Source organism: Neodiprion fabricii, chromosome 1, assembly GCF_021155785.1.
Source record: "Neodiprion fabricii isolate iyNeoFabr1 chromosome 1, iyNeoFabr1.1, whole genome shotgun sequence".
In the NCBI taxonomy this organism is placed as follows: Eukaryota; Metazoa; Arthropoda; class Insecta; order Hymenoptera; family Diprionidae; genus Neodiprion; species Neodiprion fabricii.
In genome coordinates, this window is record NC_060239.1 from 6,432,295 (window position 1) to 6,455,436 (window position 23,142).

The window sequence follows — 23,142 nt, forward strand, 5'->3', positions numbered from 1 at the left end:
TTCGTGCTTCTTGTATCTAGAATTGCAGTTATTATACCCATGTGCATCCGATGCACGATTGTTCAGGCATTTAGCTCGAAGAAATATTAAATTTACGGACAGTGATTACGATAATTTCTCATTATTTTTGGCAACTCCAATCCCACACGCATCGAAGAAAACATGCATACCTATACCAGGATGGTTACTTGACGCGTCGCCGGCAGACAGGCAACCGAAGTTACATCGAAATAGTTATTGCGTTTAACAATAAGATGTGACGTCGGTTGCCTGTCTGCCGGCGATCGTCCTTCGTGTCGTTAACATTAAAATAACTTATACAGTGACATTCACGGCAAAAAATTTAAATCTACAAATTTTACCCACCATTGACCGTGACTGATCTTTTCCGAAGCGGGATACCAAACGAATACCGTAAAAAGCCTCGTCGTAGGGCGACCTTCCAGGATTGTCATCCAGGACTCCTCCTTGGCCGGAAAAGGTGAGTCGAATTTTCGGCGCAATCATGAAAATTGGTGCAGCAAGAATGACATGTTTTTGAAACAAACGAGAAAATCGTATTAGTTCCGATAAGTCATTAGACAGTGTGGTTACTTTCTCCTTACCATTATTTGTGCTGTACTTGTCTGGATTTTAAGTAGACAACGGTTTTTCGAATCGTGAGTACCAAAAGGGCCTGCAGACGAAAAAAAAAAGAATAAATTCTTTACTAAAGGATACGTAGGACAGATTAAATTTTCTTTTTTATTTTTTTAAATGGCTAATCGTAAATAGAAAAGAATTAACTAGTCGTGGAAGAAAGTGGATTTTACATTGAATACTGCAAATACTATGTTACCAAATAAAATTCAATTTGTACTTACAGCCTGAAGGTTTTTGCTGGAATATTAACCTATTGAAATGTATATCTGGAGGGAAACTTCGATTGAATGCGAATGACGAATAAATCAAGCATCATAATCAGTCTTACATAAACGTTTAATTCTGAGATATTTAATTTGTTATCCATCCAAGGTTGCATATTGCGTTGCTTTGGACGAAGAGACGAAAAAAATTTTGGTATGAAAATCGGTAAAAATCCGTGATAACGTTTCTAAGACAGATTTCTTACACAGATTATCATTATAGTGACAGGCTAAAAAATAATTACAAATTGCAATGAACATACCGATGCTTCAATCCCGTGAGAAATATGCTTCGCTCATTTGTATTTCTAAATTCATTTACACTTCTTGCACGTATAAAATTGTTATAATTATGTATAAGTGCGTGTGATGCGCGATTTTCCAACAATTTGTGGAAACGTGAAATGGTAAATGAGCATATCATCGTTATTCACGAACAGTGATTAACAGTAATTTCATCTACATGGAACTACCCTAGATTACAAACTAAACACGTAGGAATACCTGACTTGTACACGACAAAGTTCAATTTTCATCATACAAGTACATCAGGTGATTGCTTTCGATTCGCGAAAAATGTTGTGAAATTCTGTTATATATAATTTCAACGTTGATTTGGCTGAAAATCCTCGAGTTATCTGCTCCTAAATCATCGTTGCCAAATTGAATTTTTCGTCTACAGATACTCGATCATTGTTTATATAATTACGATGTGAAACGATTTATAAATATTTAATAAATCCATACCTGGGATCCAGCCTTTGCATACTGTCGTGATAAATAAACTACTTTTGAATACGTTGCGCGAAAAGCGCGATAATCTTTTCGACTTTTGTCGATCGAATATGTTTCTTTGCTTACAAAACGTGGAAATTTTTCCTCTCCTACGATTACGTCATAATACAGATCCACTGCCGACGTCGTTTCATGTCGCGCGTATTTATCCAGAGTGAACCGGACGGTTCATCGGTGTGGATAATCAATTACGACGATCTTAATCGCGCATAACTTAACATACCATGTCGTATTTCTACGTATATTACAATACATTTTCCTCAGTTGACTCAATCAATTATTAAATGAGTATTTTCCGGATTTGGCAAGTAATGATGTTTGTGCGTTTCGAAAAGTTCGACCAATTTTTCGATGAACTTTTTTTGGTACTCGTCTATCTGCTCGCGGGTTGGTTCGCTAATTTTTGGCACGTTCAACGCTGCTCCGACTGAAAAACAATATGCATGTGAAAAATAACTTGTGCGGTAAGTAAAAAATTCGTGTAAAAAAGTGAAAACTATAAATTTCGCTCACCGACCACCGTGACTGGCCTTCTCCGAGGCACGATACCGAATGAATATTGAAAAAGGCCTCGTCCGATCGGCAAAACAGGTGCGATCCCCGTGAATTTTCTCAGCATCTCTTGCAGATACCTCAGTAACGATCCTTCGGGATTATCGACTTGACTGTAGAGGTCCGTTTCTCCGAATGAAAACACTGGGACCAAAGGTGCTCTGAAAGTTGACGAGTACACGGGTATAAATTTAAAAAGTACAACGATACCAACAACGGACGACGTAATCGTCGCGTTTTTTCTTTTTTCTTTTTCTTTTTTTTAAGCAAAAATTTACTTGTTTCACTAGAATTAAGTGAATTAATTTACTTCAACTTTACATAAAACGGATAATTGATTAATACGTAAGCAAGTCAAATTGTTTTTTATGCCTGGGTTACTGGTGGTAGTTTCTTTATAATTACGTCCAGAAGAACAAAAAAGGGGTTTCTGTCACTCCGTCTAAACTTTGCGATTGCGATCGTTGATTAGATGTATTACGCCAATATGGAAAAGTGTAGTTTGTTCTATTCCTGAGACAGAAAAGCAAATATCGTACACTTTCCACTATCAAACGAGGGTAGCTAATTTTGAGTAAATTTGTTAAATATAGACTATAAAAAAATGTCTCGTCGACTTCTGTAGACTGTAATTTGGTACGAATAATCCAGCACTATCATCGTTCTTTCGGTCACGGAAACAAAGATTTTTATATAATAATATTGAGGATTTTCTTCATTTTCGAGGCGAAAGAATAGTTATTCAACCACGTAGTCATCCAGGCATAAAAATTGGACCTTTATTCTCGCATGCTTACCCGTGCTTCAGAGCGATCCTGACGAACCCCTTTCGCCGCTTCAATATTACCCGATAGGTACCAGGTTTGCACTTGAGTGATTCCGAAGCACCACCAACGGCTAGAACAGTCGCTCTGCCGCCTCCGGGTACGGAGACCAAATGTTCTATGCTTCTGGCACTCGCGCTGCAAGCGCCTGAATCGAAGTTCATTAATCGGTGTTGATTAAGATTTCGATGATTCGCGTGATCGGGTAAATGAAAAAACGCTGCCAAAGCTCACCAAAACTGTAGACGAACTCCCTGAATAGGGGCATGTTGAAATGTTGACCCAGAGTCAGCATGCGGACCCGAAGTCCTGGGTAGAGTTTGTGAAAGCCGAGGACATCGGTGGCAAAAGCTCCGAAAGCTCCGGTGCACAATACACCGTGTGGAAACGTACACAGGAGGTAATTCTTCGACGGATCCAAGTCCGCCGTTTTAACCAACTTTATGGGAAAGTATGCGCAGAAATAGTGCCACCAGGCGTGGTTCCGCATCCAGAGGATCCACGAATCGCTGAAAATAATGGAAATAAATTATGAACGGACGTTTGATCGAGGGAAGTTTCACGTTTGCAGCAGAACTCACCTCCGGCCCCCTCTCTCACACGTTTCTCGATCGATGAAGAAGACCCAGGCAAGATAAACGAGGAGGAAGTATCGAACCACACTTGTGTAAATCAAAAGCAACGCGGTTATCACACAAGAGGTGAAACCGCCGAATACCAGCATCATTATCCACGCGGCGGCAGCCAGAGTCTGAAGGCGCCTCTCGAGCGGCGTGTTCAACGGAGCAAACTTTACTCCGAGAAGTTCCATTTCGATTTCTCGTCTTCTTGTCTGTCGAAACGTGAATAGAGAAAAATTCAATTAGATTAATACGTTAAATTGGCATTCACTCGTCAATTTACACACTGTGGAGCTTAATACGGATAATTATAGGTGTAGCAGCTTTTACGCTTTTTTTCCAGGAAGAATTGTATGAAGCGAGAACCCAATATTCAAGTCTGTTTTTTGACGCCGTTGGCTTCAAAGCTGAACCAACGACGATCACCCGCGATTACAATTTCAAATAAAACTTGGGCATGGTCTGTCGAGTTTATAAAACAATCGGTTTGAGCAACCAAATATATTCAAAAAAGGCTACGAATAATTTCGTGTTAGCTTGGCGTTGTTTCGAACGGCGATTCCAAGTATGTACGGACTGAAAACAGTCGCTCGAGAGAAAGAAAAATGACCGTGTTTAATTATTGAAATTTTACCGCACAACCGCGACTCTAACGTTAAACTTGTAACTACGGTAGTCCGACAAAAATGAAAGAGGGAAAGTTGCGTCGTTAACGCGTGAGAATGCGACGCGAAATGAAGATATTTGTACGCTGTACAAACATTGAGCAATCGACAGAACGCCGGCTTCTGTGAAGCGACTGTAATTTAAGGTGCATACGCACGATTGAAAAACATTACGCTACGATAAAACTGTAACGTAGACAATAATTGTTACAAAACGTTCATCTATCACCTTGTTAAGATTAAGAAATCTCGTCGACCGACACTTTGTTTGTCCTACTTTTACAACTATCGACGAGCAGCCTGCACAACATTCTGTTGACGCCGTATACGTATAAATTAAAAATATTTTCCAAACTGCATTATGGATTTTTCCACGCTATCAATGTCGAAGATTTCAATGCGCAAGTTAAACGACACAGGCACTGCGACTTGTCGAAAGCTACTTCTTGAAACTAGAAATATTTCTTCGCACCCACGAGAGACTGAAACAGCGATGCGAGATAACGGCTATTATCTTATCCGCAAGCTTCGCGGCCACACCTGTGACGAGAAATAATTAAAAAGATGCTGGTTGTTAAGCGAATCGTTTGCTGTTTCTCGGCGAAGCTAGATTTTTTAACGATAATTAGTTACAATTAGTAATTTTATTATTTATAATAGTAAAACTTTGTCACATGGAAGTAAAGAGTTTCTGGGTAATGTATTAGCGCACAATTCCCGAGTTCGTTGCTGTTTTACCTAACTGGTTTGCATCGTTTGAATTCACCCGTGAAGTGGAATAATAAACACGAACGTATAGCAAGTATTTATTCCCATGGCCGCGATTGGTTAATCGCATGGTAATCAGGTGTAGAGTTCAATGAACCGGAACTGCTTTAATGGAAAATCGACGGAAAACGAGGAAAGGACTATCATACAAGAGAGCGATAGTAATGAGCGAGTCCCACATTGCGAATATGCAAAGGCGACGCGGTCGAGAGAGCGCGTATTTCATTCCGTTATTCAAATATCTACGCCGAAAATTGGAGAAAGCTGTAAAACGGTGTGAACGTATGCATTGATAAAAATTTCATTTGTTACAGTAACTGGAAAAATTTAGTAAAACATATATCGTTAAAAAACTGTTTGAATATTGTTGGAATTACGAAAAACGAGGTACGCGTAAACATTTTGCGCTATCGTCGATCCTTTTTTTGTTATTGTAACGCAAAATCAGTTTGTTCGATTTACTCTACTTTTTTAGTCGAATAAACAGTTGCAAGAAAATATAGCAACAGAGTACGATAATGATACACAACCGACAAAGTCCGACGAGGAATACTAATGAGGCTCTAATCGAGCGGTTTATAGGACACTTTAAAAATAGTCCGACCTTAAAATAGGAGTGAAAGAACCGAGTGTCGTAGGTCATCGAGGTGAAATACATTATTGGCATATTTGTAAATACGAAGGAAACGAAATTCATTTCATTTCCGGTCGGAGACTTGCGTACATAATTGCACTGACAAGTGTTTTAAACTATAAACCGGTACAAAGATGACTGATTCGATAATCTAATAGAGGGAAATTTAAAAAAAAAAAAAAAAAAAAAGTATCAAATCCTTGATTACGAGTTACGAAGCAGGACGGATGACGAGGACTTAAACCACCTGTCGAAGTTGGATCAGGTGATTCGCGAGAGAACTGCCGAAGGCTTCGCGGCATTTTAATCATCGTACGTACAATGCCTTCAAACGCACACACGCACACACATCGGATAGAGAGTCTGGATTTTCGCCAGTACAGTTGTTTAAAAATAGCATCGATGTTGTAGCTGCTGTGCACATATTGTAATATCACGTGTGTCGCACATATTGCATTGTAAATGTAATAAAATTCCGGTGAAAGTAGTCATTTACATATCGTATAATTTAAGAGATATGCAAATGTAGGATAGTGTGCAAAGGCGAAGGTTACTTGTAAAAATAATTACAGATACGTCAATTAACATCCAACGCTTAATACGTGCAACAAGGACGCGCGTTTTGAATTATTATACATGTATACCTATAGGTATGTACGCACGTAAACTAAGAACTTCAATTTACACAAATCGTTACATTATACACAATTGCACACGTGTTACAACCGCAATTTCCGTGCAACAATCGTATGCGGGAAACGACGACAACGATAAACGAGGGTCGACTTTAACCGCAAAAATACTAACACTTTACTCCGGCACGCGACGCGTTTGTATTCATTCACAGCCGTATTTCTCACGCGCAACACGCAGCGATAGATTTTCAATTTCGCTACATGCACGTACAACAATGTACACGGATCGTAAGATACGATCGTTCACAGCATCGCGTACGTGTTACACGGTACTCACTAGGTTCGAAGTCTGAATGAACGAGGAAACGGTTGCGCAGCTGATATAGCCAAAGCCTAGCCAATAGCGCCGGATCCGATCATGACGATCGGATCGGAGATCGAAGATCGACGCACGTGGTTCGCAGCGCCTCGATATTTTACCTGAGACGAAAGAGTTTCCTTCGCTCCTTTGCAGAGCGCGTTGAATTTTTGCTGCGCAATTTACTCCCGACGGTTAGCGACAAGGTACAAAAAATTACTTAAAAATCGAAGACGAAAAAATTTAACCGGCGAATCGGAGCCGAGATGAATGGAGCAAATACGATTGATCTACGATCGAATTAACCGTCGATCACGCGATCCTTTGAATTCGACGATCGCCACCGATTCGCGGATTCACTACATATATCAATTCGAGAGGATTTTACAAGGACTCCGAGAAGGCTTCGACGACTCGTTTCTCAAATGATTCTTCCTGCTACGGACCACGACGACGACTGTCGTGTAAAACCGACGATGGATTCCCGTTGAAAATACCGACGGTTCTTGTTGGTGTCACGTGCCTCTCTCTCTATCTCTCTCTTTCTCTCACTCACACACACACACACACACACACACACACCCACAGACCCTATCTTTCTACCTCTCTCTTTCTCGGATGTTCACAGCAGGGACTTTATGTATGAAACGTTCGACCGATCTCTCCATTGGCCATGAGGCGGGGCGGAAACACATGTGGTAGCTTTACAACTGACGGTAATCATCCCGATTTCTTAATTTTCCAGCAAATATGTTTACCTCCTCGGTTTTAAGAAGATATTGTGGTATTTCTATAGATGTACCTTCTATGTACGCACATGGATATATTGCACGTAGCGTAGCCCCGTCATTGGCGTGGATACAGAAAACTCAAAATGAGAAGAATTTTACTTGTTTGACGGTTAGTAATGAAAATTATCTTCAAATGTTGGTTTGCGTATCGTTGGAATTACAACAAAATGTTGATACAAGTAACCGTGTTTTATAATCCGATTATAGTTGCCAATGTTGAATTCTCTGGTTATCGTAACTTTGACTCGGTTTGATCAGTTGAGTAGATTTTTTTTTTTTTTTTTTAAATAAACATGCAACCTCGACATCAATTTATAGTTTTATACATACGGTTACAAGAAAATATGATACGAATAACCGTAATCTAAAATATTTGTAACGCATACTAGATTTTCTGATTACTGCTACGTAATTAATTTTCATATTGTATCAAAAACCGTGTATTTCGGATATGGTAGAAAGTTCGAATATAGCGAAGAAATGTGCAGTAATTATACAAGTAGAAATTCCTCTCTGTGCATCAACGAAACTAATCAAAACACAACCGTCGGAATTTTTATTTTTTTGTGTTTTTTTATCAATTTTACGTGCCGGTAATCGTTTCAAATAATTTTTTCTTTCTATATTTAAATCTGGACAATCAAAAATAGAAGAAGAAGGAAAAAAATCAACACCTTCGAAACCAACAGAAATATTGAATTTTTGCATTGTTCAAAATCATCGGATGCACGATGCGGGCTGTTTTCAGAACCGTTAAAACGAAAGTTAGAAGACCGAAAATTTCGTCCGATTTCATGTGACAGACGATTTATCACCCGAAAACAATCATCTAGATCGATTTGTAATAACGAATCCCTTTACATATTGAAATGGAGAATAAACTGATGGTCTAATTTATATTACCGAATTTCGTCGAGATTCTTTCATATATATGTACGATATATAAATCGGTAAAATTTTTCTGTTACTCGTATATTGTGTCGAATAGACGCCATCTTATAAACGGTATTCGCAGGAGTTTTACCGTTTAACGTAGCTGCACACATTGATACGTTTAATGTGTAATCATGTCATGCACAAAATACTCAATTTCACCGCAAACTTTTCGGAGAATTCGGTTATTAAATGCAGCGTCGTAAGTCCCTCAGGAATTTGAAACGTAATTTTTACCGTCTATATGTCTATGCATTATCAGCAATCGTCAAAACACATATATTGTGCCTGTAAAGAGACGTGTTTTATCCAATTCTAACTTTAGGTTCAAACAACATCTGTCTAACAATCGAAACAATCTCGTATATATCTTTGACATTTGTTTTAAGTCGAATTTGCGGAACATATGTTTCAGATTTCGCAACATGATAATCGCCGACGCTCTTAATGATCCTAATTCGTTACATCTACATGCTTACGACTTGCGTCGATATGTCGATACGGTAATACAATACATACATGTGTAACAAACAATTTTTCATTTTTCCCCCTTTCTTTTCATTTTCGTCGTTTATCCTTTCATCCACTTCGCCGTTACGAATTCTTCTCTTCATTCGCATAGGTTGTTATCTGTACAAACCGTTATAATATATGTATATATTGTATATTTCGCACCACTCTTCGTCAACACACACATTATTTTTATCTATAAAACTCACTTCGTCTTTATCCCGACTTACATTCTGATATTGTAACAACTATTATACATTATTCTATGGTATATAAGCCAGCAATATTGTTTAGTGCTCGTTTGTCATATAACGTTCGTAATTTTTCTTTCTCTTTTACATTATATACCTTCTCTTGTATACTTATATTATATACACTACGCTAGATTTGTTATTCGCTTCTTTCATACATATTACATACGGTATCTATTGTTACAAATATACATTACTTACAATTAGATTATAGGTAACTATTCGTACAGATGTATCCTTAGACACCTTGTTATATTCATTCGATTTATTACCCTACGAATCATTGTCGCATGTTTTTTGTATTCAATTACACCGCGTAGTGTTATGAATAAAATAAACCATGTAAAACCTGCGTGTGTAATACGTACACATATATGTACCTGCAGATTGGAACTTACATCTGCATACGTATAACTGACTACGTACGTGTAAATTGTAATAATACATAATACATACATACAGGTACATACACCGGTTGCATATGCTCGCCCATATAGATCGGATTGATTCAATTTTAAATTACTACCGTTGCCCGGGAGAATGGAATTTTTAATTTTGGTAAGAGAGTAGAAAAAATAAAAGAACGGTAGGATTCTTTTCTGCGTGTTTTTTTTTTTATCGTTTGTTGCATCAATTTTAAGTACGTTTTTAGTCAGCGTACATTGTTGTTGTATATTTAATATAAACCATACAGAAAAAGGTATAAACGAGGAACTTAATTATTTTTACACTGCGGGAATAATTATATATATAAAATCTTCGAGGTTCGATCGGATTGATTTTTTCCTCTCTTGCTATTTAATGTATGATAAGTGCACACGGATTTTTGTACTGACGTGTGAGTATTAAATACGGGATTAACATTACAATATAAATAAATAAATATACAATATAATATTATATATGTATATACTACATATCTATAATTTCATATAGATACATATTTATATAGCATAGATATATTTTGACATTTCATAAAAATAATTAACCATATTTATACGTTTTAATATTTTCTTTCAATTCTATTTTTATACTTTGTTAAACTTCTTCTCGTCTCCCGTTTCTCAACTAGTTTGTTCGCTACGCTGTGTTTCCTTCTCTATCTCTTCCTCCTTTTCTTCACGACCCTGGTCCGTAATATCCGTAATAATATACAATATACATATATCTATACATATACTTTGTTTTTTTCTATTAACAATGGCCATTTTTATACTAAGTTATTACAAGGCCCTGCAAGGCTAAGTCCGATGCTCGTTCGTCCGAAGCGCAAATGATCACGGTAATTACTTTTTAGTCAACAATTCGATCCGACTCGTTACGCCGAGTTCTAATCATTTAAATATAAGATTCATAATATTCGCGATAATACAATTTTATCCATTTTATGCTTATGCGCACGATTCCAACTGGATAATTTCATTACACTCGGTGTTTGATACCTTTGCGTTGCATTGAAAAGACAAGCTGATTAAAAATCAAAATGACTGCGTAATTTTAAGTATAAATTTTTGTTACACTTGACTGTATTCCATTATTGAATCTCTGAATAATTTCACGTCACGATTTAACGACGAGCAATCATATTTGTAATTTCGTGTTTTTTATTTCTTTTTTTTCTTGTGACATTGATAAAAACATTACTGTTATTACTATCAATTTCCAAGCAAGTACTTTTGAATTGTCTTCACACAAAGTGATGCAGCCGACGCTACCTATAATTGATTTTAACAACACTAATAATAATGACAATAACAATAACAATATCGATAATCACAGCAATAAGATTTATCGCGTGAGCGGAAATGTTGTTCCGATATCTTCTGTCGTTCTGTGAATAGGTACAAGTTTAAAGAACAGAGTTAGTACAGAGATTGCTTTTGATATTTATCGAAACGAATATGATTATCACTATTTACGTTATTCATTCGATGAATGAAGACTGAATACAAGGCTGAGGCAAGGTTCAAAGTGTGAAGTTATTTCGCGCGAATGATTACTGCAATATATCAAACACCACACTGAACACGGACGCTTTGTTGTTTTTTTTTTCTTTCTTCTCTTGCTTTTTACGACTTGTTTTTCTATCATCAAAACGTTCACTTTCGACTTTCTGTTTTTGTAATTAATATACATGTTTTTGCAAATCGAAAAGAAAAGTACGAAAAAGGATATGTGTATGTAGATATAAGTACATTAAAGATATAAATCATTGTTCGGAATTTTGAATTGTAAATCATTAGGGAAGGACACAACGAGTTTGTGAAAAAATAAATATTTCAAATACGACGATGAGAAAGAAAATAAGACAGTATCAAATAATAACGTTAGAAATATATTTATTAAAACATGTTTATACTGTATGTACCTTTATATCGTCTGTCTTATGAAATAAGAATAATCCAAGTGTTGAGTGATACGATTATAATGAATACGGTAGAAAATCTAATAAAACGAAATTATGAGGTAAACGATACGATAAATAGGATGGCTATGTGCCGGATGATGATATTAGTTTGTAGATGTACTAAACTTGAATATATTGTAATCTATAACTGATACGATAATATGAATTTAGTAATGATAATATATTTTTCATCAAATACGTTTAAAATGCATAACAGAAAAATCATATCGATGGGTAATGGAAATAACGAGGCTACGGTCGGAAATTTAAAACAATGTAATAATGATTGAGATGATAATACAAAACGTTCTTTTTCGCTTGTTACCAGTTACTAATAAAAATAAAGTGTCGTATCATTTCGAATACGCGGAGAAACCAAAAATATAATCGATTTCAACAAAAGAAAAAAATGTAGAAAAATTATATCAAAATGGCAAATTTTTAATCGCACCAACAAAGTTCACGCGATACAAGGGAAGCGTTTACGATTTATTACTTCACCTTTCTATTCAGTGATTCTGAATTCAAACACAGCTATTGAATTTATACGCTGATCGGCATGATTATACATTCTTTCGCACAATTTCTAACACCGAAATCTTGTCAAGAAGAGCTCGTAAGCGATTTTTTTCTCACAACTATCACTCGATTCTATTCTTATCAACAATTACTTACTCGGGGGTAAAAAATGTTATTCTCGCGTTATCCGATTTTTGGTGCTTTTTTTTTTTATCTAGTTTAACATAAATCAATATAGTTATGTGAAAATATTGATATTATATGTATGCGGATAAAATTACACATTATACAGTGTACGTATCTATGTGATATTGACATTGAAGGATCTATTTAAACTATATCACCATTAATAGATAGAGAGAGTCGAAGCCGGCAGTCAAAATAAGAGGGTAATCGATTTACGTCAAATATACATGCAATCATACGCATACGTGTACATATTTACGCATTGCACGTGAAGTGTTTTTTTTTCCCGTTATTACCATTCGTTTACTTATTTAGTTCTTGATTGTAATGAAATATAATGTAAATACTGATTATTGGTGTTTTGGCAGGAAATTGTTTTTTCTTCATTTCTCTTTCCTCGAATGTGAGTTCTTTTACCATGCTTTTTTTTTATCACACCCAAGCTGCAACGTGTTTAGATATATTGTAGATCAAAGTAATCAAGAAAAAAAAAAACATAAAGTAAATGGCAAAACAAAACAATTTATCGACGTAATCTAAGTCAGCGAACAAGAATTTAAAATCTATCTTTCTTTCGTTCAACTTGTACGAATTAAATTTCTTACGTACGTATCGTACTTATAACTAGTTAAAATTAGGTACTTTATGACGAAGTGTTGCTGCAGCAAATGTGAACTGGCTATACATTTTCAAAATGTTTTCTAACAACTCGATTTTTCTTTCAAGTATCTCTTCTCCCCGAATAACACATCGTTGGATTTTTGGATGGTCATACTAAGAATAGCAATTGATAATAATAATCATTTATAATATTTCGTGATTGCAATTTCTAATATTTCAAATATATACCTATGTTTTATATATATATATATATATCTGTAATTCGAATAAAACTCTTACCGATTCTTTTCGTTAAATTTTACATAATATTTATATCTATACCGTCCAAAATAACACATCGCCTCTCACACTATAGATAATATAATATATAATAATGTAATATTATGTCGACAGAGCGCCGCATTTAAACAATCATTTTTCGCGCGTCAATTTTTCTCTTCTTACGGTCAATCAGATAAATGAAAATCATCAGTCTCTCGCCTAGAAAGGGATAATTTAACTATTTACTATAATTATGAAATGTTTTTTTTTGTCTGTTTTTTTCATCCTCATTCTTCTTTCTTTTTCCACTTTACCTAAGGTCAAATATGTTCAACAATTAAATTTTACCGCGCCTAAGCACACTATCGTATCACCTTACATGTATTAATTAATAAACTAATTATAGTAATAGTATATCTACATGTCTACATTGTCTAAGCGTAGTGGAAACGCTGGAGCGTCATTGTTGATGTTTCTGTTTTTTTCTTTTTCTTTTTTTTTTCGTAATTTCTCTCCCATTTTTTTTTTTCGTCAGCGATACACGTAACCAGCATTAGTCGAATACGCCATACGTATTTAGAATATTTTATACTAATGCTAAATATGTTTATTAAAAACGCTGGTTTTCATGCTTTTTTTTTTTTCTTTTTGAAAATTAAAAATAACGATTATCAAGTTGAAACGAGACTCGGCGAGTGTTGCGAGTTACGTTGTCGATTGCGATGTATAATCAGGCTGATAGTAACGCAGCCCGTTTATCTGAAACACAATAGGTAAAACCGAAAACAGTTAAAAAACAGAAAACTGAAAAATCCGGCGAAACGAAAGTTTTTCGGGTACCAAATGTACGCGGTAAAAATATCCTCTCTAAAAATCAATCGGCAGATCGAATTATCTTACCGTCATATCGTATTCCGTTATGTAGGCTGGTATTTCTAATTGATCGGGAGACATAACTTCGTAAAGATATTCAACACCTGGCAGATTGTGAACCTTCTGTTTAATCGCTGGCGCCATGAAGGTTGTGAACCACCAAGTCATCATCTGCAATATCGAATGAAAATTAATAAAGACTGTATTCAAAATAGCGAGAAGTTTAGTAATTAAAGAGAAAAGAAAAAGAAAAAAAAGACCCGGAATCTGGAGTTGAAAAAAATCGACTAAACCTTGTTTTAATTCAAGTAGTTCCCAAAAAAAAACAGGCTAATCACTTCGCTGAGGAAAAATAGATCAATAATAAACAAACTTAGGCAGAGATTTCAGGTAAAATAATAAACGTATAACTTGCTTTTTTCCCTTTCTATCGGATTAAGACTCCATTATTGCAATACCATTGTGTCAGTCAATTACGGTAAGAAAAAATGAAAAGGAGAAAAAACATGAGATTAAATAGATGTTACATTTGTGCTTGAAATGGAGCTTTTTGTTTTTGTATACCACGTATGAAGCAACATCGGCTGCGTTTTGAATTATATTATGGAGGCTGGCTAGCGTTTGTATTACATATACGTGAATATTCAATGTAACGTTCAATTAAGTCAATTAACTGAACTTCCTATTGCGTTTCCACATCTCGTTGTCTCTCGCAACGAGGCAAATGCAAGCATTGTAATATATGATCGGCACGAATGGCAAATCATGAATAATATTCTCAGGTCGGTTCAAGGTTGTCGCAGAATAATGTTATCCTCTATCTATCTCTCTCTTTTTCTGTCTGCAGACAACTTTATACGAGTATAAAAAAAATTTTTTGCTCATAAAGTATGAGGAAAAAAAAAAAAGATTATGTAAATACAGAATACGCAAGTAGAATTGATTCGTTGATAATCACGGAAAGATTATTTGTAAATTGTATCATAATCTGCACGGACAGAGAAAAACACGAATCGTATTACTTTGTTACACGTTTGTACAATAATAATAAATCCTCGCAGCGACATAATACATGCGCATATAATTGAGTTGAAACAAAACTTTCTATTCGTCGATCTAAAGTGACAAAGCAAATTATTAATTCAAACCCAGCTAACAACCAACGCAAATCTGTTTCATCTGTAATGATAAATATGGTAACAACAGCCTCGAACTGAATTTTTCAAACACGTTCTTTTTCCATTGGTTTTTTTTCTGTTTCGCATACAGTTTGCAAGAGAAATATTAATTCCACCTAACGACGAATCCGATGAATCGGTAGGTGTTGAAGATGATTTACGATTCATTCCGTTTTCATTTGCGTTCCGGGGTGATTGAAATATCGTGTAAGGTTGAAAATTGTTTTTCATCACCCTTGCAGTTCCCGCTGGTATCACAACTACACACCAGCTGTTTCGTGCCACGGACCGGCAGACGTTAATTTCGAACAAAACAAGTTCTGCGAACTTTCGACTGTGTGTGTGGTAAGATTAATTAAGTTAGATGACGAATCCAGTAAAATACACATACATACACGAATACACAGAGCGCATTGTGCGTTGTTTCCATTCTCAAACCGCGTGTGATGTATCAATTAAGTACAACGTGAGGTTATTAGAATGGGGATTGTAGATACACACATTGTAAAGATAACGACGAGGATGATTAATTTAAAAGTAATCGTGAAAACGTGTAAACTGTATACGAATGTTTTAATTGACGCGATTGTTCGCCAGTTTTATATCAGGCAAGCTGTACGTAAATTATATTGTGTGAAATATAATAGCATATTAATTGACGAATAAAAGAGGAAATGAACCGCGGATAACCGTAATATAATTAAACTGTCACATTATTCTTAGCTTTACCGACCTTTGTCCAGAACGTGGGATGAATTATGTAGAATTGCTTCAGATTCTTTTTGTACCTGAAACACAGAAGCGCGTGTAACACGAATTAGAGATATTATTTAAACCTTTGATACAACGGTGATACAGGAATAGACGCAGTACGTTATGCGTAATATTTTTACAAACAGTGAAGCAAATTGTGCAAAACTGTGTCAATTTTCATCATACGTATCGTTGAATATTTTTTATTTGCACAAGTGACGAGCTAAAGGGGAGAAAAATAAGTTTACATCGATTTTAATTCGTGTCACGAGTCGTTGCTACTACTTCGGAATGGCTGTAATTATTACTACATTATAATACGATATAATACGATTCCGAAGATACGTTAGTTTTTTTCCAGCCTTAATGGATTCGCTTCGTCAAATTTTCACGAGGTATCAGATTTATAAAATATTTCATGCAAAATCTACGAAGCTTTGTACGAATGTGATCTATACTGACTTGTAGGGCAGCACGTTGTAGACTTCCCTCAGCCAATGGAGTCCCGGATAATTATTGCTCGTCGTCAATGTGTGGAAGTAAGCGATTACGTAATCTCCCTTAACGATGGGATCTAGAAGCTGGATTAAATACAACAAGGCCTGAAACATAAAAGGTAATGCGAAAGATAAGTAAACTTCGATCATTATCGACTTGGGTAAAACATAAATTACAAAAATTACGAATTCTCTTAAGATCGATGATTTCGCTTATTTGTATTCATCCTTTTTTCCATATATATATATATATATACGTACATGTATTTTTTTCTCACGAAATCTTTTCAATCGTTCCCTTCTATACGGAAACATACGACCTTATCACAGAAATTCAAGAAAAAAAAGTGTCTTTTCGAATTCTGAGTTAAGAAATAAGAATCCTCGAGTTAAATGAAAACAAAATCACAAATCGGTACACGTGACAATCCGTTTTTTAAAACGTAAAAAATAGATTTATACGTAACAGTTCGAGCCTAACGTTATACAAGCCGATGATTTATCGCTTGCTACTAGTAGTGCATGATTAATAATGCTTATTTATGCGATATATTTTATGCAGCTAGATATTACGCAGTATTGTGATATATTTTAATCGTCCTTAATTATAACCTTGTCACAAACGATTAGTTTCATTTCCATTAATTATTAGTATATAATCTATAATCGACCGCAAAATATCATGTGGGAAAAAAAAGTTTTTCCAAACTATCAATAAAGTTTTTTTCTTTAATTATTTTTCAAGTCGGTTAGTTTAGCTTGCAAAATCCCCTGAGTTATCGATAGGATATATTTCGACCGAGATAGACGAACTTGTAACCGTCATGTATGTAAAAATGATGGAAGTATGTCAATGACCATTTAGTGATTCATATTATTGGTGTCATAATAACTGTATCCTTTACCGAAGAGGTGAATGTAGTTGTATAAATTTCTTGATTTCAGTCTCTCGCAGTTGCTTAAATAGAGAAAATAAAATAAAATAAAATAAAAATAAGAAATAAAAGTACCAAACCGCACGAAAACTCCCGATTAAGAAAAGTACGTCATCGAAGACGAGACCAGACTAATTATATACGTATACCTTTGGCTTAAAATAAAATTAGGACATAAGAAAATGAAGAATTAAAATAAATCGACCACATCTAGTTCAAATTGCCTCAATTACGAACAATTCCAGAAGGGACATCCTGTTGTTAAACACACTCAAGTTTACAAAAAAAAAAAAAATAAGTATACACGAATAACAAGAAGCAGCGTAGATCGTATATTATATGTATATATATAATATATATAAAATAAAAAATGAATTAATATTATTATCATCACCGTACAGTTAACCCAGATAACGTATACATATAGTGGTTTGGAAATTCATCGGGAAATCGAATAACAAAAATTACATCTCTTAGAAATTTTTCACCCCTCCCTCTTTTTCAAAAACGAGGGGTAAGCGACCCAGATTATATCCTTGAATTTTTCACATGCTCGAACGGCGCGTAGCGACGGTTTGTTTAACAATAGATACAAACACGTTGAAAATGTATTCAGGTTGATTCGAGTGTGCCGCAGGGTACATGATCTATACAAGGTGCGGGTATATAGATGTTACATATCTCGACATATATGTATATATATATACATATACATACCTAGGCGAGAAATGATCGTCAACGACCTAGTTTCGCCGTGACATGGAGCAACCCTACCATCCTAGGCACGTTTGTACGTACTTTAGATGTTGTATAATGTGTGTGTGTGTGCATAATGTGCACATACGTATATAGGTATGTACATGCAAAGGTATGTATATGCATTTTGCTATATTGTTATAGGCACCCAACAGCGCAATTCCGAAGGGCCAAGCCTTGCGCCTAGAGTTCGGCCAAACACGAGGGAGCGTGTCTGGGGTTATTTCTGGCGTTTCTATCGATCAGGGAGAAAGAGAGAACGAGTGTGAAGCGAGAGTGAGAGGGAGCGAGATAGAGAGAGAGGGAGAGAGAGAGAGAGAAAGGAGGAGGGATATATAAAGCTGATATAGAAAAGGACGGAGTTGCGACTCGGTTCGTCGCAATTCGCTGCTGCTGCTGCTGCTGCTGTTGCACCGCTGCACCGTCAGAAATGCAATGCTTGGTGAGGGCATTCACCGCATCTCGGGCTTTCAGAAAACTCCGGGAAATTTGGATTTTTGACGATGGTTTATAACCGATGCACGGAGAGAGAATTTAAACAGCGAATTTTGCTCAAAATCAGGTTTTTTGGGTAAAATCTCCTCTTTTTACATTCTCTCCGTGTGGGGTGAAAATTTTTGAAATTCATATCATAACGGAAAAAATTTTTCGATTATTGAATCGCAAACGAAAATGATGAGCTACGATTTGTTAACATTGAAGAAATTGTTGCATTATATTGCCATGAGATTACAGGGAAAGAAAAATAAAAATAGTTACTTCAAGGTTTTCAATGACTTCCATTTTTCGAATTTGTAATTCAATTTTTCACAAATATCTTTTTATCTGCTCGGTTGAAATTTTCTTTTTTTTTGCAGCTGAAATTTACCATTTTTCTTTCAACTTGTTTCCTGTTACGTCAAATCGCACATATAAGGATGCGGAATTACTCATACAAATATAACGGAATCGAGAAAAACAAAATAATAATAAGCGTATGCAGATGTAATACAGGTGGAATTATTATGAATAATAATGATCGTGATGTGAAATTCGTGCATTTGTTTGTTCTTCGAAAACTTTTTATCGTTATTATTATAAATAAACTTGACCCAAGAATGGTAACGGAGGGGTGAAAAATCACCCCACGCGAATTAAAATTTCCTGTCGTAAAGTAACAAACCTACGTTTTCGACTCGAGACACGTCAATTTTTCACCCCATTTTTTGGAACTTACGCATAAAAATTTTTGGTCCGCGTGATTCTTCGCTAAAAAACGAAGGAAGTGAGGAAATACGGAATTTATACAAGATTAAGGCATTTTTTTCATACACGTATAATGCTGAGAAATATATAATAGCAAGCATTATTATTTTCTCACATAATTCAAACAAAGAAATAAAAGTTGAAGAAGAAAATTGTTCAGATCTTGTCGATATGTTTGTACAGAAAATATTCCACCCCCAAACCTCCACGATTTATACCGTTCACGTGACCACTTATCGTCGGTGAAATAACCAATCATCAAATTTGCGAATGAAAATCTATTGAATACCGTATTCGCTTTGGAATTTGTGAAAAAAAGAAATATTAAGTCTCCGATGCCGCCATGGCCGTATATAAATAATTCTCGTAGTTCCCGGCGACGCGCGATGACGAGGATCACTGCATCCGGTCCGGTAAAAAAATAACGCGGAAGATATGACGTACGTATGAGTTTCCGGTTTGCAGTTTATCACATACTCTCGCACACGCGCACGATATAAAAACTAGATGAAACAAAGAAACGAATGAAATTACTTGTCATTCACAGGGTGGCCACTCAATTCCGCTCACGGAATTCCCTGACATTTCCTGGTTTTCCCTGACTAAAATCACTATTTTTCCCTAACATTTTGATGCACAATTTGTACAGAAATCACTAACAACTATAGTAACCTAGGTACAGTATGGCCAAATATATTAAAGTTATAAAAGTTTTTAAAAGTTGTTCATTCCGTTCATTGTGATTTTTGAAAGTTGACAAAAAATGAAAATTTCCATTTGCTTGGTCTTGTTAAGTATATATTTAAGAAGGGGCTCCAAGAAGCGAAATATTTTTAGAGCTATTATTTGAACATTTATGCTGTTTGCAATGAAAATCGAGGTTCGAAGAATTATGACTAATTAACGAATGTGTAACTTTTTGAAAAATAAACTTAAAATTTTTTTTCCAACGGGACATTTTTCTTTTAAGTGTTAAGAATACACCACCATTTATACAAATTTTTAAATTGATATTTAATACAGCACGATGCGGTGATAGTATCTCAATTTTATGGACAAGGCTTTTGAAATCCGTGAGTTCTATAAAAAGTCCCTGACCAACCAAAATATTCCCTGACATTTCCCTGACTTTTCCCTGACGTACAAAATTCCCTGACATTTCCCGGTTTTCCCGGTTTTCCAGACGGGTGGCCACCCTGCATTCAATACTTGTTTCATCATTTTCTATTTCTATTTTTCCTTAGTTTTCCTGGCTGCACTCACCTTGTCGAGATTGATTTTATTGAAGGGAAACCATTTCCCGACGAACACAACAACCGGACGACCCTGACGATCGACACCGCTTTGGTAAAGGCAGCCAATTCCCGATACCTCCGTTAAATCCTCGGTCTTCGCCCGTCGCAAAAGACGCTCGTACCTTGAATAGAAAATTCCATTTACGTACATGTACATAATGAATAAATTAAAATGTAAAACAATATGGAGGGATAAGATTTTCGTCGGTTGAAAAGTAAAAAAAAATCCACATCTTGTCATCGATGGTTTATTATTTTATAATAATGATCCCACGTTGAAATTTACGAAAATTTTCATCGAAATTATCAACATTTCACCTGCTTATATACAAGCACAGATAAAAAAAAAAGATTTCTTATACTTGTAATACTATCTGGAAATATCTCACAGCGGATATAAGTTCAAAGAAAATTATTCACGTACTGTGATAAAAATAGACTGCAGTTTCATTTTGTATACGCGATACACTACACGATATATATATAACGAATATTAGCATACCGAGTGATAATTTTAGATATTGCAATGCACGTATGATAGGTAGGCATAATTATACAATATCTAAACATGCAAGTCGAGTGACTCAACGATCTGCAGTTTGCAATAAAAATTTCGCGCGAAGAGACATAGAAAGAGAAATATTGCTTCTTGTACGAGGAAATAAAACCGTGGAGAAAAGGCGATTGCGTGAATCAAATTTTTCGTACATTATAATTAAAATACGGCAGGCTTTGTTTATTTCCTGGTTTCACGGTAAGATTGTCCCTGTCGACGGGAAAATTTTTTCCTCATCGCTATTGCGAAAAATCAATCAAAGTTCATCTGTTACAAAAATGATAAATGAAATCGCAAGTTCAATACCATTAAAACGATTCCACGGTTAAACAATTTAGGTATAATAATACAAGATCGCGTTCTAGTTGCATTTTGACCTAATTCGTTTTTTTCCCCTCTTTGTCATCATTCTGACGCCACGCAAGAAAGTTGCAAATATTTACACGAGTCAGAGAATAATAGGCGGGTATGATACACGTCTAGATATAGAATAGGTATGTACATTAGCTGCGGCTGGATAAGGTATATCAACGCAACACTTGAGGGCTTGCTTCGACCTTCAGCAAAACGCGGCGACCACGTGGGCTTTCAATAGCTAAACAATTTTCAAAGCTCGCTGCGTTATGTGCGCAGCTTTTCTCTCTTTTTTTTTTCATGTCGTCTGGTAATTTATTCATCGCACATCTGAGAAAAATAGACGAAAATTAAAAAAAAATATGAAAACTCCAAAAAAAAAACCTCCAAAATTTCACATCACTTCTTTTTTCATTTTTCCGCTTACATAATTGTACAATTTACTTTATCGAGTGAGTCCATTTCACGATTGCATTATTTACAAAATCTCTTTTGAGATTCAAGCAACAAAAAATCAAATGTACGATATTACTCGTCGGTATAGTATATTAGTATTTGATGGGAAAAATCGAATTGTGCAGGAGGACAAAACTGTCGACCCCGAACGAAACTTAAATCGCGAAAGAAGAACCCTTCGGAGGGGCCTCTTATGCGTGTTAAAAGTTAAAAGAGGGTAAGTGTGAGGTACGAGAGGATGGGGTGAGTTTTATACGCCGCGAGACTTGCCACTCGGCGAGGTCAACGATCGGTGACAAGTGCAAAAGGTAAAGCATTATACCTATATTTCTGGACGATAAGCGAAAACCGTACTTAAATGTATCAAATTTTCGTCCCACGCAAAGTATGAAACAATTTGCGAAGCATTGATATTCGTGTATGATACTAAAATAGCAGCAACTAAACCAAAAAAAAAAAAAATGGAATACTTGTTTGACGGAGATTGAAAAAAAAGGAGGCAAAGAATCATCGTCGTTACGCTTTGTTTAATATTTCAATTTCACTATTTATACCGCGAGCAGATTCAATTACGTTGATGAAACCTGCACAGGGGTTATAAAACAATAATAAACGTCACGTTGAAAATGATCGTATTACGTTTGCGAATATAATCGAAAGCGCGAAAGTGATTTGCAAGCACGCGATACGAATGCAATAATATCGTGTGCTCGAGGTTCGAATGAATTCAGTAGTCACAACCCCTGAACACGCAAATCGTTAGCTGAATTCAGGTGTCGTGACGCTGCTTTTCGAGTGCAGTAGCAGCAGCAGCAGCAGCAGCAGCAGCGCAGGATATGATAATGAATACGTGATCGATTATTCTAATTAAATCGGCATTAAACGCTGAATAATCGTGTGAGATTCTCGTTCACTTCCTCGTTGCACAACGGTTACTTTTTTTTTCCACCGGGAAGGAAAAATAAATAAATCGTAAAGCACGCGAAAGGTTTCTGATCCAGAACGGAAA

General features: G+C 35.7%; 2 protein-coding genes across 10 annotated transcripts in view; both read right to left on the bottom strand.

Moving 5' to 3' along the window:
* Positions 1-960: 960 nt before the first annotated feature.
* On the bottom strand, positions 961-10,650 carry LOC124183971 (2-acylglycerol O-acyltransferase 2-A-like). 9 transcript variants are annotated; one of them, XM_046573231.1, is made up of 6 exons: positions 9,000-10,650; positions 3,658-3,908; positions 3,311-3,585; positions 3,050-3,224; positions 2,214-2,413; positions 961-2,127 (listed from the first exon to the last, which is right to left on the bottom strand). In XM_046573231.1, exons 2-6 carry the CDS (start codon positions 3,885-3,887, stop codon positions 1,970-1,972), a joined length of 1,038 nt encoding a protein of 345 aa, XP_046429187.1. In that variant the 5' UTR covers positions 3,888-3,908; positions 9,000-10,650; the 3' UTR covers positions 961-1,969. The 9 variants fall into 9 exon arrangements, with proteins under 9 accessions (XP_046429187.1, XP_046429179.1, XP_046429237.1 ...); XM_046573223.1 differs by lacking the exon at positions 9,000-10,650 and adding an exon at positions 6,879-7,304; XM_046573281.1 differs by lacking the exon at positions 9,000-10,650 and adding an exon at positions 6,736-6,872.
* A 150-nt stretch (positions 10,651-10,800) lies between these two features.
* Positions 10,801-23,142, bottom strand: part of LOC124183950 (protein GDAP2 homolog) — a 39,540-nt gene continuing 27,198 nt past the window's right edge. The window contains exons 8-12 of the mRNA XM_046573179.1: positions 20,736-20,889; positions 16,502-16,641; positions 16,020-16,074; positions 14,136-14,279; positions 10,801-13,994 (exon numbers count right to left, since the gene is read on the bottom strand). Coding sequence (XP_046429135.1) covers positions 13,941-13,994; positions 14,136-14,279; positions 16,020-16,074; positions 16,502-16,641; positions 20,736-20,889 — 547 coding nt within the window. The 3' untranslated portion in view covers positions 10,801-13,940. The remainder of the gene's footprint in view (positions 13,995-14,135; positions 14,280-16,019; positions 16,075-16,501; positions 16,642-20,735; positions 20,890-23,142) is intronic.